The following is a 16,788-nucleotide window of genomic DNA, read 5'->3' on the forward strand; positions in this document are numbered from 1 at the left end:
GCACCCGCTACTGAAATTCGTAGAGTTCGCGTGCGATCCGGACACTAGGGGCCATGCAAATATTGTACAACACAAAAAAGGGGATTTTTTAAATCCCTTACACGACCAATCTCTAATAAAAATTCAATGATTATTTTTATGTGTCCCACACATGAATTTTTGCAATGTGATAAACAAATGATATTATATGTGTGTGGGACCCATAGTTCTTATGTGTACACATAAAATTCATGTGTACTTCTGAGTGGATTCTGTCTATGTGTGGACACATGAAAATCATGTGGAATTTTACATGAAAATTCACCAATAAAAAATGTTTCAAATTTAATGAGTGATGAGATTTTTCAAATTAGAGTTTAGTTTAATCATAAATCGCAAATAGACTAGGAACCAAGGTGTAAGTCACTCTGCACATTGTGCCGTGCTGTGTGTGTGCGTGTGTTTTTTTTTTTCTTTATTAGAGAGACATTCAGTCGTGGGCTGGTTCTTCATAGAAGTCGTTCACAACATTACGTGCAGGAACATCCTCTAATTCAATTTACCAGAGGAACTCAGACTAGCTTCTCGGTTCACTTATAGATCCAAACACGAAATGTAAGTTCTATAGTGGGATCAAGAGAAAAACCAGTTAATCAGACCCCATTAGTACCCTCAATTCAAACAATGCTGCAACTCACACAAAACAAACTACCCCGGCGTAGTGGTTAACATCCATGCCTCTCACGCCAAAGTCACGAGTTCAAATCTCACCCCCGGACAAGTCACGAATAACCCAAGAGTGTTAAAGTGACTATAATAAAAAAAAAAAAAAAAAAAAAAAAAAAAAAAAAAAAAAAAAAAAAAAAAAAAAAAAAAAAAAAAAAACTACAGAAGTCATATTCATCATCCAATCAGTCTCCAACAATGTTCCTCACCGTTTCCAACTCTTTCCGAGTTGGATCCAGCAGCTGATAGACCGTTGCTTTTCACATCACGGAAGGCTAGGTTTCTGCTCTACCTTTGAGGGCATTATAAATCCCTAAAACACAAGACTTTTATTATCCTATGAACACAAAACACCAACATTTAACACGCTCGCTATTCCCGCCCTAATAAAAAGTAACATAAACGGACAATAACCCAAATGATTGAACTATTCCACAAATGGTTTGGATGATACCCCGAACACGTCGTTAAGCAAATTAAACATAACATTTTTATTAGGGCGCGTCATCGTCAATCCTATTTATCCTTGCGATTTCAAACCAAAACATTCAAGGTGTCAGAAATACCGGGTTGCCGGGATGTGTATTTTACAAACAATCGCAGCTTGTTCTATAACCGGTACACCTGCGGCACACTTGCGACACACTGACAAAAAAGATGACCCAAGATTGGTATGCGGAGTGACCCTCGGAATGACCTACCCCTTGGTAGGAACTCAGCGATGACGAAACTTGCCACCTGTTTTTTGTTCCCCAGATTTTCCGTTTATTTTTCAGGAAAAAATACTCGAATATGCAAAAGTAAAGATTGGATTCTCTCAGTCTATTGGTACTACCATAGAGGTAACTCTAAGACCAGAAGGTCCCGAAGAAACGAGCTCAACTTTTTGGCTCAGCTCTGGTACTATCTTCGGTCCCAAGCTAATCGATTCACCCCTCGAAACATAGGAAAATCCACGAACCCCTTATTATCTTACAAACTTTCATAGCGAATCAAAACAAACATAGTGTAGTACTAGAATTTATACTAGAATGGGGTACGTTAGTCGATTTGCTTGGGACCAATAGGCTAGTAAAGTAGTGAGCCAATTTAAAATAGTTAGTTTCGTATTGATTGTTGGTACTACTCCAAGACTGAGTAAATTTTTTGTCAATATTCCTCATTTTCTGGCAAATTTTTGAGGTTTGTCACAGGAAAACATGAGACAACTTTACTCATGTTGGAGGCGAACCAGCCCCAGGCTGAAAGCCCCTCCCTAATGAAGATAAGTCAATCAATCAATCAATCAACTTAAATCATCGCTGAGCTCCTGCACTTTTATAAGTAAACTAAAATCTGAAATTTGGGTTGATCTCGTTTACCATGCATCCCCTCGTCGTACATTTTTCCTGTACACTGCACGGAAACCGTAAAATTTCCAATAATGACTATAACGATATTGCCTACAAAGTACGAATTTTCGAGGGACACTGGGACCACCGACAAACCGACATGACACTTAATTCTGACTTATGCCCGAAAATCGTAAACGGCCGATTTAAATGTGCATTGAACCGAACTGTCAAAATTATTGAATTTTTTTATCTAGATAAAAATAATTTGTCCAGAATAGATCAGACACGAACCAATTTTAAACTTTTGCTTGCGGGTTCATGGCTTAGCTAAATATTTCCCGCGAACATGGAGCCAGATGTCAGTAGTGTGCTTTGGTCAGAAGTTTTATTGTTTTTGCTATGGTCATTCATGTCGGTTCGTCGGCGCTGGGACTACCGGGGGGTAACCCGCATAAACCCGAACCATTACTTGACCTTACCAAAATGGTTTAAAATTGTTTACAATCCCTGCTAAACATTAACTGAAATGGTTATGGAACATAACATGAACGTCTGTGTGATAAAGTTTTAACCTTATGTATTAAGGTTTTTTGGAAGTGAACCTTACAAATAATGGGTTGTTAAGAACCATTACCATTCTAAATTCTTGTTTTCACCTTACATTTTTGGGAAAGGAATTACATTTACTTTATGATTTGAGAACTTTAATGGTAATGTTTATGGCTCGGGTTATGGTAGTCGGTAAGGTTCATGGATGGTTTTGTGACATCCATAAACTTTATGTGGAATATATCGCGAATTGGTTGCCTGTAAATTACTGATTACCAATTCACGATATATTTCACGTAAAGTAGACCGATAATACCAAAAAGTTTAAAAAGTATGCAGATTCCCGCTTTACCTTATTGAGTCCGAGCCATGATTACTTCGGCAGTACACAGCAAAAAAAATGTAATATCGATCAATGTAATTCAAGCTGATGTATGAAATAATTATGTAATAGCAAAAAGCAGATACAATATTACATCAATGGATGTAATTTTGTTCGCAAAATCGATGCACATCGTACTACGTTATATTACACAACCGATGGATTGACCTGTTTGCAGCAATTTGGATGTAATGAACGGGGTATAAGAAGCCAGTAGCCAGGGGAAACTTCTACCTACACGATGATGGTCCTGGTTTGTGTGGGCGGCCTTCGATTTGTGAGGAATGGGCTTTGGAACGGTTTGTTTACAAATGCTGATGGGCCCTTTTCTATTGTTGATCCAGTCCTCTTCCTCTTTGGTTTTTATTTCCGTGTACCCGCAACTGAAAATCGAGTTACTGGAAATATTATTTTTCGAGCGTCCACGAAACCACCTGTCAAAAGTCGGTCAGCAAAGTCATCCGATTAATTTTCACACTCAGCTGTCTCCCTTTTTCTCCGTCGCGCTTAGGAACTCGGTTGCCGTGGCCTGTATTAATTTCATCGGGATATTTTTCATCCGGAATTAATCTTCATCGGTTGCAATTGTGGCAGCTTCCTTATATAGCCGGGCAGCTACGACTGCACCTAGTTTTCCGTTTTTCGTTTGCCGCGGCATATCGTGTTAAAATCCCGGATCAAAACTGGCAGACAAAATGCCAGAACAGTTACGGAACGACGGCGGAGGGAGTGCTGATCCAGTGGCCGCCGCCGCAGTAGGTGAAGGACAACCACTAGTGGCCAACCAAGGTGACCAGGCCGCCCAAGTTGTGAGTATAAAGTTTCCCTTTCAGAAATTTTCCATTAAGTGATAACATTTCGGATTTGGTTGAAATGATGGGCGCTAATCTAAAAATAAACAGAGTCACGCTTTTAAAGTGGTTAATTAGCTTATTTTGATAAACCCATTCGTGTCTTTTCATTTATCTTCTATAGCAAGGACAAGCTCAGCAGCCAAGCAGATTGGAATCATTTTTCGCAATCACGAAATCATTGATCCTCCGGGCATTGGTCATTTACTTCATTTCTTCATTCTTCCGAAAGCCGGCACCCGACGCCCCAGTTAACAATCAGTCAGCTGTAGGTCAGAGTAAGATTACGGCATGGAATTTGTTCGAGAATGGAACCATGTTCGACATGCACGTCTACATCTCGGAGGATGCACAATACGTGGACTTCAACGATCCAAACTCTCTGATTTGGCTGCAGGAGGATCTGATGTATGGAGACTGGTACGGTGGCCGAGATGGAGACGGAATCCATACAATCAGCACGCAGATTAAGGCATCGGAGCGTCTGATGAATAATGGATCGATATATCTACATACGTACGTGACGAGGGCCGGGAAGAGCCCCAATCCGGCTGCTGGAGATGATTATGCCGGAAAGTACATGGGATATGCCACCGGAATGCTAAGTAAGTACAAAAAGATAAAGCGAGTAAAAACGCACAATTTGCTGGCCGGAGACAAGGAAAAATTTGAAAAGGAACTCGATAATGCCCTGGTGGAAGATCGGATATTAGCCCACTGGCATCCGAACTTGACTATCAATCTAGTAACAGATCAAACTAATTGGGTCAAGGGATCGGTTCCTCCTCCGTTGGACGAATATGTCAAATTCCTGCCGGGAGGCCAAACGTACCTGCCGATTGTATTCTACAATGATTATTGGAACATGCTAAGAGAATATCAACCCATAAATGAGACTACCCCTGTATTGGATCTGAATCTGTGCTATCAACCGCTGTCTCTCTTCAAGTGGCAACTTTACGCAGCTCAAACTATGCGTAATAAATGGACGAATAACATGTTCGGAGAGGCATTAGCTGGAGGCACCGAATCGGACGAAGATCAAGATTCCCTCAAGGAAACCCTGTTGGAGACTAATCCCTACCTTTTGGGTCTGACGATTGCGATTTCCATTTTGCATAGTATTTTCGAATTGCTTGCATTTAAGAACGATATTCAGTTCTGGAAGGATAGGAAATCTCTGGAAGGACTTTCCGTACGATCCGTTTTCTTCAATGTGTTCCAGTCGTTGATCGTGCTCCTGTACGTTTTGGACAATGAAACGAATTTCATGATCAAGGTCAGCTGCTTCATAGGTTTGGGTATCGAAATTTGGAAGATCCAGAAAGTTGTGAACATCAACATCAACAAGGAGAACCTAATGTTCGGATTCCTCCCTCGCATCAGCTTCTCAGACAAAGGCTCTTATGTTGATTCTAGCACCAGGCAGTATGATAATATGGCCTTCAAATATCTGGGATGGGCTTGCTTCCCACTGCTGATTGCCTACGGCATCTATTCCGTCATCTACCAGGAGCACAAAGGATGGTATTCCTTCATCCTGAATATGCTTTACGGTTATCTACTGACATTCGGTTTCATCATGATGACGCCTCAGCTGTTTATCAACTACAAAATGAAGTCGGTAGCCCATTTACCGTGGCGAATGATGACCTACAAATTTTTGAATACATTCATCGATGATATCTTCGCATTTGTTATCAAAATGCCTACTATGTATAGGATCGGATGTTTCCGAGATGGTAAGTGAACCCACCGTTATGCTTCTTATCAGCAAAGCATGACTCATTGATCATAAACTAATCTCGGTATCACTTGTTTCCCTTCCTCAGACATCGTCTTCTTCATCTTCCTTTACCAACGTTGGATCTACAAGGTCGACTCGAAGCGCATCAACGAGTTTGGTTTCTCGGCAGAGATGCTCGAAGAGCAGCAAGCCAAAAACAACCAAACGAATGCCCTTACCGACGGTGGATCCGAGTCAAAGGCGGCAGGTGACTCGATTCCGGCTCCAGCCGCTGTTAGTAGCGGGACTTCGTCGGATGAATCCAAGAGCCAACCATCATCACCAAACGCCGGAGCTAAAAAGCGAAAGAATAAGAAATCTTCACCCAAAGCAACTGCCAAGTCGGCTAACGAGAAGAAGGACGATTAAGTATAGTCTTCTAGCGCTCATTTTTGTCTTTGTTTCACGTTAAGTTATTATTACACCACATTTTCCGGCAATGTCGAGACCAGGGCTCGGCGAGCTTTTTTTGTGTAGGCAATAAGGCAAGTGGTGATACTGATTCGTCTAATGATCAAAACTTATAAAATGCAATGTTTGGCAGCGATTTCCGTTAGGTAGTTGCCCAGAAATTTAAAGCCCAGTTGAACTGCTGCGGCAGTAATGTTTTAGCTTTTTGAACTAATATAACAACCGTTTAGTAGGACCCCACACAAAAGCATGTCTCTAAGTAAATATGCTCTATGTAAAGAAGACCATAGATTGAAAATTATGAAGGAACACAAAATATAAGTAAGACTCATCGGACGACGACTATTTATCCACTGTGTAGTTAAAAATGTAGCACTGTGTAGTATTGTAAAACTCAACTCCGGGATACGAACCCAATATGAATGAAGATAATAAAGATAATGTATTCAAACATGACCGGTAACTGGTTTATTCAAGAAATCTAATGCGCCATTGGGACGATTGAATCGCCCAATTTCTAAACGACGACGAATAATTGGAAGGCAGCTGTGTATGGCTATTTTGCTGAAATACGTGTTCAGGGTATCCTCTAAACCATTTGTGGAATATTTCAATCATCAAGGTTATCGTTCGAGTGTGGTATTTTAGGGTTGTAGAGAAATAACGTCTCAATAATTGTTCTCATTGGGAATTTGTGTCAACCGAACATGGTAAGATTATTAAAATGCTTAGATACTTAATTGTTTTTCATTTCGTTCTGCTGTTTGTATTTTTGAACTATATGTCTTCTCATATTTTCAGCAACCGTCCCGACTGGAGGAGCAGGAGTAGCAGCAGCCTCTATTATTCATTCCTCGCGTAATTTCGCACAAGAAATTTTAGAGAAATCCGTACTAAGATAACCTACAAATGAACTGGATATTTTTTAATCAATTTACCTTAAAATGTTTCACAACCAGAAAGCACAACATGGGTTACCGAACTCCACAAATGTTTTCGGTAACAGTTACCGATCCTCCGGTAAAATTTGCCAGTTTGTTCATCGTTTCTTGCAGTTTCGTTTATCGAGCACTAAGAAGTTGAAACTTACCGGCTGCGGCGATATTTTTTAAGTGTGCACTTGGCATAGTGCCGTTAGGCACAAATGTAGGAAAACGCTTCTTAACTCTTTCCCGTTCATGGATACTTTGGAGCATTATGCCTTTTTGACAATGTGTGCTATAACATTCTCAAATTACAATCGATTTTTGAAAAAAAATATATGAAAACATAGTCTGTACTAGTTCTTCTATTATCGGAAAAAAATCCAGGCCAATATCTCAAGACACTGCAGAGATACTGATTTTTAAAATTGGTTATGCCAAAGCACTCTGGGTTAAGCCGATAACAAGTTCTTTGGCCTTCTATTTTTCGTGCATGGGCTATACTGCCGCTCTTCGCATGTCGGTCCCATGGCAAAAATCAGCAAGCCGAGAAAATCGCATTTTTAGCTTGATTCGTACCATTGCTTCTTATGTGATGAGACAACCAATGTGGCTGTCTTTCCAAACTTTTTCAGAACAAAGTTATTGAGTTCATGCAGTATTAAGAAAATATGAGTGATCAGCTACCATTTGCATTGTAAAACTCAGTTTTGACAAAAACTGCTATGGGACCGACATGTGAAGAGCGGCAGTATACCGAGGGCTATACTTCAATGGAATATGAAAGCATATGATCTTACCTACTTTACTTTCGCTGGTCCGACGTCCTACCTACGATTATCCAAAGAAGGGATAACAATCAATTAATATATATTGTTGTGCTGTGATGAACTAGCCAGCGGCTAAAAATCACATTAATTAGGAATTTAAAAAAATAAATTGCTGTGATAGATGGGTAGATGATTTACGCAACAAACATATGGACACTTTATTTAAAACTAATAAAGATATAAATTTATTACCGGTATGTCCTCCGGTATGCAATAACATATATTTGTGCGCGTTTATGTCAAATAGGGTACTCCCAGCGAGACTCCCAGCCTGCCTAACCTTTCTAAACTTGCTCTTTTATTTTTTTTTAGGTTCCTGTATTTGAGTTCGATAACCACCCTAATAAACGGGTACCATACACTAACAATTTCACAGATGGTACGACCATACCACATAAAGTTGAGATGATATCCCGAATTGGTGGTTAGGCTCTTCTAATGGTTATTGTTTATGCGGGCATGCTTCAAGCTGCATTTTGATTATTTCTCAAGTTATTTCTTAATCATACTGATCAAAAAGCCATCGTGAGAGAATGCTGGTCCAAAATAAAAATTAATATGAATTATAACACACACATTCCCTAATAAAAATTGTATGGTTAATTTGCTTAACGACGTGTTCTGGGTATCATCCAAACCATTTGTGGAATAGTTCAATGATTTGGGTTATCGTTCGTGTATGGTTATTTTTTATTAGGGTTGACTGTTCATAAATTCGTTCGGGCCTTTATTCTCAGTGTGAGACTGAATATCGGCCTGAACAGCTGATTGGATGATGCACCACCCAAATGCTGCTCTGTTCATTATTGACATCATGCAACATCACACACCCACACACTGACACGCCACGCGAATCAAAATCAAAAGAGGAAAGGGAGGAAAAGCGATTGATGATTGGTCAGATCAGCACAAGAAGTGGAAACGTAAACATTTTGGTGAAAATTTTACGATCTCTCGGGTGAAAATTGTCCGTTTTTCCTGTTTTATTCGTGCGGAATGTTCGCCTGACCGTACAGCTGCCGGGAGAAAATGTACTCGGAGTGGGCTTCGCTGGTGCCGACGATTACGGAAAACATCACCAATGCCCAATCGCAAAGTGTTCTGGGGAAATTCGGAATCGTGGGTGGGCGTGATGTGGCAGCCGTCGTCGTGAAACAGTTAGCTGGCAATCTGGGCATTACGAATGCGGCCGAGCCGAGTACACTGGTAGCGGATCAGGAGGTAAGTTCGGGTAGCATTTTTTTTTGGGATTGGTTCAGATGAATTAAAATGAATCAATCAAAAATAGGTTCAATGGTGCATGGATGTAATTTGTCACGGACTTTCCCTTCCGCTGTCTGAGCACGATATCATAAAAGATTGTGTCAACATCTACTGCGAGTGGCTGACGGCTCTGCTGGCGAATCCTAAAATCAGTGTTCCGAAGCCAATTTGCGATGATCCGAATACCTACGTCCGGCGGATCATCAAGCATCTTTATAATCTGTTCGTCCCCAGACCAGGAGAAGGTATCGTGAATTTGAATGAAGTCTACTATTTATTGCTAGATAATATTTAATATGCACTTGTTTTGTTTTTTTTTCCGCTTACATGCACCTCTTTCGTTTCTACTAATCATTACTACTTCGCGTTGCAAAATGGTTTGATACTGATATCGTTTTATTTTCCTCACGCTCTGCCAGACTGGCCTTTTGTATATCAAGAGGATTTAGGTGATGACCTATTATTTGCATGGTTTTGGGTTGCTTTGTAAAATTAATGTATATTTTCGGAACCATTCTTTTCCAGGAACGGATACCATCAACCGCCAGGCAGTGTTCTGTCACCGGGTGCTCCGAACTCTGCAGGATACTGCCCAAAATTCGCAAATCCTGACGGTAGAAACATGGGAAGCATTGCTGCTTTTTCTGTTGGCAATCAACGAAATCCTGCTGGCTCCACCAATCGTCAAGGATGACGTGGGCGATCAACTGTGCGAACGTGTCCTATCGGTGTTGTTTGAGGTGTGGCTGCTGGCATGCAGCCGATGCTTCCCGTCCCCGTCGTTGTGGAAAACCTTCCAGGAATCTTGCGCTGGCTGGCGTCATCGGATTGCACTCGTGGAACAGTGGAACCGGGTAAATCTGGTTTTGACTGCCAAACTGCTGGAATTCACCTACGGGCCTGCATTTCCGGAAATGAAAATTAGTAATGATAATACATAATTGAGCCCATGTAGCTGAAAGTGTGCTTTATGTTTATCATTTCTGTTTCCAGTTGAAGAAGACAGTAACCTCATCCCAGTTGGTATGACTAACGATGGCATTGCCCAGTCTTGGATTCGGTTTCTGAAGATTCTAGGAGCTCCTACAGACCTCTGCTGCCCGCAGGTTGTCAGTCGTACTTCACAGTTTATTCAAGCGGTTCTGCTGAATGCAGATGGAATCGAACCACACTATCATCCTTGTTTGTTGCAGCTACCGCAGATTTTTTTAAAAACAATGAAAGGAATTGCCGGGTTGGTGGACGCTTTCTTGGGTAAGTTACCGATGCTTAAAAAAGGAATAATAGACAAATCGAATTCATTTCATAATCGCAACACTGCTGTCAAATTTTTGAATCTGAAAATAGGCATAGCTCAATACAGACAGGACGATGCAAACATCCTGGAACATATAAATCAGCTGCATTTCTACAGTGCTAGTGGCGGCGGCGGTGGTGGTGGTGGAAACACAACCCCAAATATAAATTTCAGGCATTCCGGCGGTGAAATCAAACAAAGTCCATCAATTCGTGCGAGCGGAGGTCTGGGGGGATTGGGATTGGGAGCAGCCTTGGGCGTAGCGGGAAGTGCAACCTGCACTCATACCAGTGTTGGCGGTGGTAGTAATAATCATAGCACTAGTCAAACCGATGGAAACACAAGCTCCGGAAATGTGGGCGTTAGTGTGATAAGCAATTTCATGAGTAGCGTTTCACACGATGGATCTCAGTTCGGAGGGGTCGGTAGCGGAGATGGAGCACCGAATTCACCAACACCTCCACTACAGAGAAGACTGGCCAAGAGTTTCAGCGTTGCACCGTCGATTTCCGCCCATGCCGTAATTTCGATGGCCCACTCAAAGGGTGCGCATTTCACATATTCCTGAGTCATTTGTGTTTTGCTTGATCTGTGTGTTGTTGAAATTTGAATGCTACCTACCTACCTTTATGATTTGAACTTTTCGTTTCTATAATTATCTAGATGTCACCTCTCCAGTAGACAGTCGATTAACTCACTTTATACCTATTTTTTATGATGACGAATTACCGAATAAGTTTATGAGCACATCGTCAATAATTGCATCTACTTGATGAAAAATTCCTTTCGTGAAATTAATTGTTTGTTTAAATTTACTAGGTCTTACCAAGAGCTCATTCAGTGGATTGACCAGTAGCCGAACATTAGCCAATCAAGGCAATCTAATTCCCCAATCGGCGTCGTTGCCTTCTTCCAATTTTTCCTGTAAATATCCTATTTGAGCAAGATAGAAGGTTTAAAAATCTAAATTTTCCTAATCTTTACAGCCATGTTGTCGCTGTGTCAGGAAAATCGTTATCCGTTGGCAACCAACCGCCCACGCTGTAACAGTATTCTGCATCTCTTCGGCGAGTGGCTCTTCGATGCGGCTCACATTGGGGGTGAAACATGGATTCAGAACATGAAAAGTGAGTTCGCTGTTCCTCAGGATGTTTGCATTTTTTTTATACAAGAATATTATGAATTCATTGCAGAAAAATCCGTCGAAGCAAAGCGCCGTCCATCTTCGATGATTATGGACAACCGCAAGGGAAGTCTCTCGCAACCTCCGTCCTTGTCGGAGATGAGCGACGTTCCACCGGGTCTCACTATCGACAAGTACGAATCCGGTAAGGCAGAAGCTGTGGGAGCGCTGTGTCGAATATTTTGCGCCAAAAAAACCGGCGAGGAAATCCTTCCGGTCTATCTCGCCCGTTTCTATATGGCCCTTCAGCAAGGACTGAAGCTGAACGATACGAAAGAGTGCGAGGAAACGTTGGCTAGCGTTCTGTACAATTCATCCGATTTGTTCCGAATCGACTTGGAGGGCATTCAGGTTCTGCTTCCGTCGTTTATTGCCGCACTGGAATTGATTTTACCGGAAAAGGAATTGCGAATGAAATCCAGTGTCATTGTAAACAAGACTGAACTGAGACGAGCGGCAATCAACGTGCTGTTGTCCATGCTGGCGCTACCGCTGCATTTCCAAACTCTTCCGATAAGGGACATCATCGCTGGACCAGCCGATAAGTAAGTTTGGATCTTTATTTTAATCCTGAAGCTTAATTTTGACCACTACCTTCTAGGATGATAACTTTCATCCAACTGAAACCCCGTTTGATCAACATCTTGATGAATGCCCTGCAAGTCGAGAATGACCCGCAGAATACGCACATGCTGCTAGGTGGGCTCCATCTCTGCGTACAGGATTCCGGGAGCTTCGAAGAGATGGAACTAGGTCCGGATGTGCTGCACACTTCTCAGCATTCCAACGATGCCAATTTGCTGAGCTCAGGTTTGATATTAGTTTATGCAAATTTTCGGCTTGAATTCCTTACGAAATATGAAATTTTCAAACACAGTTATACTTTGTGCTAGACAACGCTTAAACTTCATTTATACCTACATATAAACACAGATTTGTCTACAAACGCTTCATTTCCACTTAACGCCAGGCTATTTTCAGTTCCGATAATTTTGATTTCGTTTCTTTTTCTTTGAATTACATTTGAACCGTTCAACCGAATCATCGAAATCCAATTGGACTCCCGCACCCTGTCCGAAAACCTGGCGCGCTGCTATCTGCCCCATTACAAACCCCACACTGCTCAACCCATCTCAATCAATCAATCAATTGATCAAAACGACAAAAAAAAAAAACAAAATATCGCATCCCCATCCATCTCTTGTAGCCTGCTCGGAGAAGAGTACGTACTCGATCAATAGCGCCAATTCCAGCATCGGAGGCAACAGTACCGCAACGCTTAGCAATGAGCCCTCTAGTTTGCCGGCTTTCGATGATTTCTCATCCGACATTTTTCATGATTTAGAATTGAGTTCGTCCGCTGTTTATGGTAAAGTTTCATTATTTTTTATGTTAGTTGTTTTCCGTAGTTGTTTAAGTTGTTTAGATATTATAGAGTTGGCTAGTTGGCGAATATCAGCGGAGTTGATTAGTTTCGTTCATTGTTCTGGAAAATTATTAATGTACTGTTGTATGATTTGAGATCGCTACTTAGTATTAGTTTTGCACTGCTCTTTATTCGCTAAATAGTTCTTTATAGTTATTGTATTGGTGACAAAATTCGACCATAAAGTTTTTGTTCAATCATTTCAGTTATTTACCGCCATAAATCATTAAACTATGTCCATTAAGCATTTTATCCATTTTAATGAAATAATTTTATCTGATCCGAATCAAAGGTAAGTTTGTAAAAAACACTCGACAGCGAAGTGACTAGATAAATTTAATTCAAATGTTGGAAAGAGATGTATCATTGTTTCTTAAAGATGATTTTGGCCTAAAAGCTGCTTCGTCTCTGACGTTTTTTTTTTATTCTAAATTTATCTTCGATCTCCTTACAGAGTCAGTGTGATCAGTATTTTTTATTCAGATAATTTATAACTTAGATGTTTGCTTCTAACAGATTTCTATGCATCCTCCGGGAATTTTAAATTACTGCTGGGACGCCTTTAGGGTTGATATGAACAAATCCGGGAATATTATTTGTGGAAATACGGGATATCAAGAGACGTTGAATACGTGGGACATCAGTCCAAAGCACACACACACCGTCACATCTAGTCACTTTGCTTAATACGCTTTAGTTTTGTAAGTTCTAATTTTGTCACCAATCTATCGACGTTCAGCTACTATGTACCATTAGAAGGTGTAAGTTACTCACGAAACTACGAATGAAAACTTACCGACATTCTCTATACCATCAGATAGTGGACATGCTCTCTTTGTCCGAGCAACGTACTTGGTGTGTCACCGTTTGATTTCCTCATGGAAAACGGATCTGAACGTATCACTGGCGGCACTGGAGTTGCTTTCCGGTTTAGCAGCTATGCATATCAAAGATTCCGGTAAGCCCACTTCAAATGACATTTTCCTCCTATTATGCTCTCGTCATGAAATGAGACACTGCTTTTATAGATGCCCTGGAGTGCAAACGAGCCGTCAAATGGATTTGCGATTACATCTGCTATCAGTGTTCTCGGCCACCCCCGGCGCACAGCAAGGACCTTCACAGTACCATCGTGGCCGCTTTTCAGTGCACCTCTACTTGGTTGATGTATCATCCGTACCTGCTTCAGGACAAGGAATGCCTTACCACTGTACTGGAGGTGGTTGAGTTAGGAATTTCTGGTTCCAAGAGCGTGGGAAAACCAGGAGAACCGGTTAAGCATAAGGATGAGAAAGAGCTGAAACCTGCTTCTATGCGTGTGCGTGATGCGGCCGAGAACTTGCTGACGCTGATTCTGGAGCAGATCGATTACTTTCCCAATGAGTGTGGAAAGCAATCGCTATCGTCCCTGTTGGATGAGGTAGTCCTCGCGAAGCACTCCAATACGAATGAGGAAGATACGTCGGAGATCAATCAAGAACAAGCGATCAGAAAGTTCAAGTATTTTGTCACTGAGAATTCCACCATTTTGGCTTTGTTCGAAGAACCGCTTGGCAATGACCAAGATCCACAACCCACGGTTACTAGTAAGTTTCGCCTTTATTTCCCTACCAAAAATCTTCCTCAATTGATTCCCATTTCTCCTAGTTTTGATCCGTGGTCCCTTTGGACGCCACGCATGGACCATGCAGCTGCGGCATCTATCTCGAAGCAAATCCGGTACAAAATACCATGCACCAAACCCTGGTCGTCCGGTTCCAATGAACGACATCATGATCCGTCAGGAAGTAGAATATAAGTACTTCCCCGATTCGGTAGATCGCATTCAACCGTGCGTAGTCGACTATTCCATCCCTACTCTCGACACAACGGAGCAAAAGATTGGCAATCAATCAACAAAGCACCTGGCACGCTTGCTCGAAGATCAGCTGGTCTACGAGAAGCTTTCGTGGGCTCAAACTGAGTGTTCGGTAGATGGTTTGGGTCATGCCCAGGAAGCTACCGCCCCAAATGTATGTCACGAATTTCAAGCTGCGCGCCTTTTCCTCGCTCACTTTGGCTTTCTCTCGATTGGTCAAAATATCAATGGACAGAAACTGTTAACTGCATTGGATACTTCCAAGCCAGAGTTCTGTCATGACCTGAAAATGCTGGATACGATGAGTCCTCGTACGTGCGACACAATTCACGTTTTCTACGTCAAGGCCGGCCAATCGTCTGAGTCGGATATCATAGGCAATATGGACCCGGAGAATCTCGCTAACATTGATGTGCATTTCTTGAATGTTCTGTACACGCTCGGATGGTCAGTTAACGTAGAGGAGCATGCTGGATGGACTGGATTTATCAGCTCCAGCTGGAAGATTCCAAAAGATTACAAAGATCAACGGAAGTCGCAATCGTTCAACACTTCCAACGTTGAGGATCTTCAACTGAACGGTGAGAAGAAAGTTCTATACTGGGCTGACGTTGCATCGGAAATCGCGATTGTCGTCCCGAACCGTAGCAACAAAAGTGAAGTCTATTTGGAAGACACCACGGATGGCAATCCGACGACTACGTACGAACGTAGTGTAAGCGAAATCCAAACTTCGAAAGCAGCCTCCAGCAAATCCCGTCAGTTTTCCCTGGATAACGAACCAGCTCGATTGGGATCGATGAGCAGCAGATCGGCCGATCCGATCCCACCGGTGCGAAGACGGACGGGTGCTTCCAAACCTACCACCTTGTACACCGCACCGACAGCGAAAATTCTACTCGTATGGCTGGAGAGCTACGAAGATCATCTAACATTCCCGATCGATGATTTACTGCACTACACGCGAGCTGGTTACTCGACGGTGCAAGGACCGGTTGCCCCCATAAATTCAAATGAATGTCACATCATATTTTTGCATGCTCTGAATTCCGGATTGCTACGGGTCAAATTGCATGGACCAATCGGAAGGATGAACTTTGCCATTCCCCTTATCGATGGAATGGTGGTCAGCAAAAGGGTGATTGGATCGTTGATCCGTCAAACGGCTTACAATATGGCTAAGAGGAGGCGGTTGGATAATGATTCGTAAGTTTTTTTTGAACATTTGGTTGTGCAAAACTGATAGATAAATTGCATATTTACAGATATCAACCACCGCACGTTCGGAGGCGCATCAAGGTTCAGGAAATGATGCAAAAATACAAAAAGGATATGACTGAACCGGAGCTGTTGGCGGATCTTTTTAAACCTTCTATCTGAAAAGCGGCTCTAGCATGAGTTAACTGTTACTGGAAAAAAAGTATTATTTTTGTCTTAATGTCCATGTCTAGCAACAATGTAATTGTTTCGTGTTTGTCCATTAGTGTATGTTTTTAACGAAAAAAGCATTTTTCTTTTAATTTATTTAACCCCAGCAAATAAAATATAACGTTGATATCGTGTACACTCCAATTGCATGAGAAGAATTGCTTATTTATTTCATTGGATGAAGATTTTCCATACATAAAATAAGTAAAAATTGTGTGAAGGAATGGAGCATATGGAATATGTGACGGAATGCAGGATTTGGGTGGATGTCATTATTACGCACATGGAATAATATATTTACTATTAAGAATAAAAGCTACCGCTATAATTCCACACGAATGTGAACTTTTCTTCCAACGAAAGAAAACCCCCTCGGCAAGCATTAATTATTTCTTATATGTTGTACCATCCGATATTCTTAAACTTAAAGGGTTATAATTTTGATGCAATAAACGTGGAAAAAATAGCTTAGCTTAGACTGACTGCACATATTAATGGTTGCGACTACGATAGTGCTGTGACGATATCGATAAGTCCGGGTCTAAATTATCAATACGATAAC

General features: G+C 41.5%; 2 protein-coding genes across 9 annotated transcripts; both read left to right on the plus strand.

The window, feature by feature from the left end:
- The first annotated feature begins 3,439 nt into the window (after positions 1-3,439).
- LOC135717195 (putative lipid scramblase CLPTM1) lies at positions 3,440-6,469 on the plus strand. The gene is made up of 3 exons (XM_065239153.1): positions 3,440-3,779; positions 3,946-5,563; positions 5,654-6,469. The coding sequence occupies exons 1-3, from the start codon at positions 3,666-3,668 to the stop codon at positions 5,974-5,976; spliced, it is 2,055 nt and encodes a 684-aa protein (XP_065095225.1). The 5' UTR covers positions 3,440-3,665; the 3' UTR covers positions 5,977-6,469.
- Positions 6,470-8,665: 2,196 nt separating this feature from the next.
- LOC135717196 (ral GTPase-activating protein subunit beta) lies at positions 8,666-16,515 on the plus strand. 8 transcript variants are annotated; one of them, XM_065239154.1, is made up of 15 exons: positions 8,666-8,992; positions 9,060-9,279; positions 9,454-9,483; positions 9,560-9,958; positions 10,028-10,288; positions 10,382-10,876; positions 11,151-11,255; positions 11,318-11,458; positions 11,525-12,059; positions 12,116-12,324; positions 12,722-12,883; positions 13,758-13,898; positions 13,969-14,526; positions 14,588-16,004; positions 16,064-16,514. In XM_065239154.1, exons 1-15 carry the CDS (start codon positions 8,801-8,803, stop codon positions 16,176-16,178), a joined length of 4,980 nt encoding a protein of 1,659 aa, XP_065095226.1. In that variant the 5' UTR covers positions 8,666-8,800; the 3' UTR covers positions 16,179-16,514. The 8 variants fall into 8 exon arrangements, with proteins under 8 accessions (XP_065095226.1, XP_065095228.1, XP_065095227.1 ...); XM_065239156.1 differs by lacking the exon at positions 12,722-12,883 and having other exon boundaries at positions 16,064-16,515; XM_065239155.1 differs by lacking the exon at positions 9,454-9,483.
- The last annotated feature ends 273 nt before the right edge of the window (positions 16,516-16,788 follow it).

Source organism: Ochlerotatus camptorhynchus, unplaced genomic scaffold, assembly GCF_037179485.1.
Source record: "Ochlerotatus camptorhynchus isolate MF236.1 unplaced genomic scaffold, CSIRO-AGI_Acam_v1.1 ptg000052l, whole genome shotgun sequence".
NCBI classification, from domain to species: Eukaryota; Metazoa; Arthropoda; class Insecta; order Diptera; family Culicidae; genus Ochlerotatus; species Ochlerotatus camptorhynchus.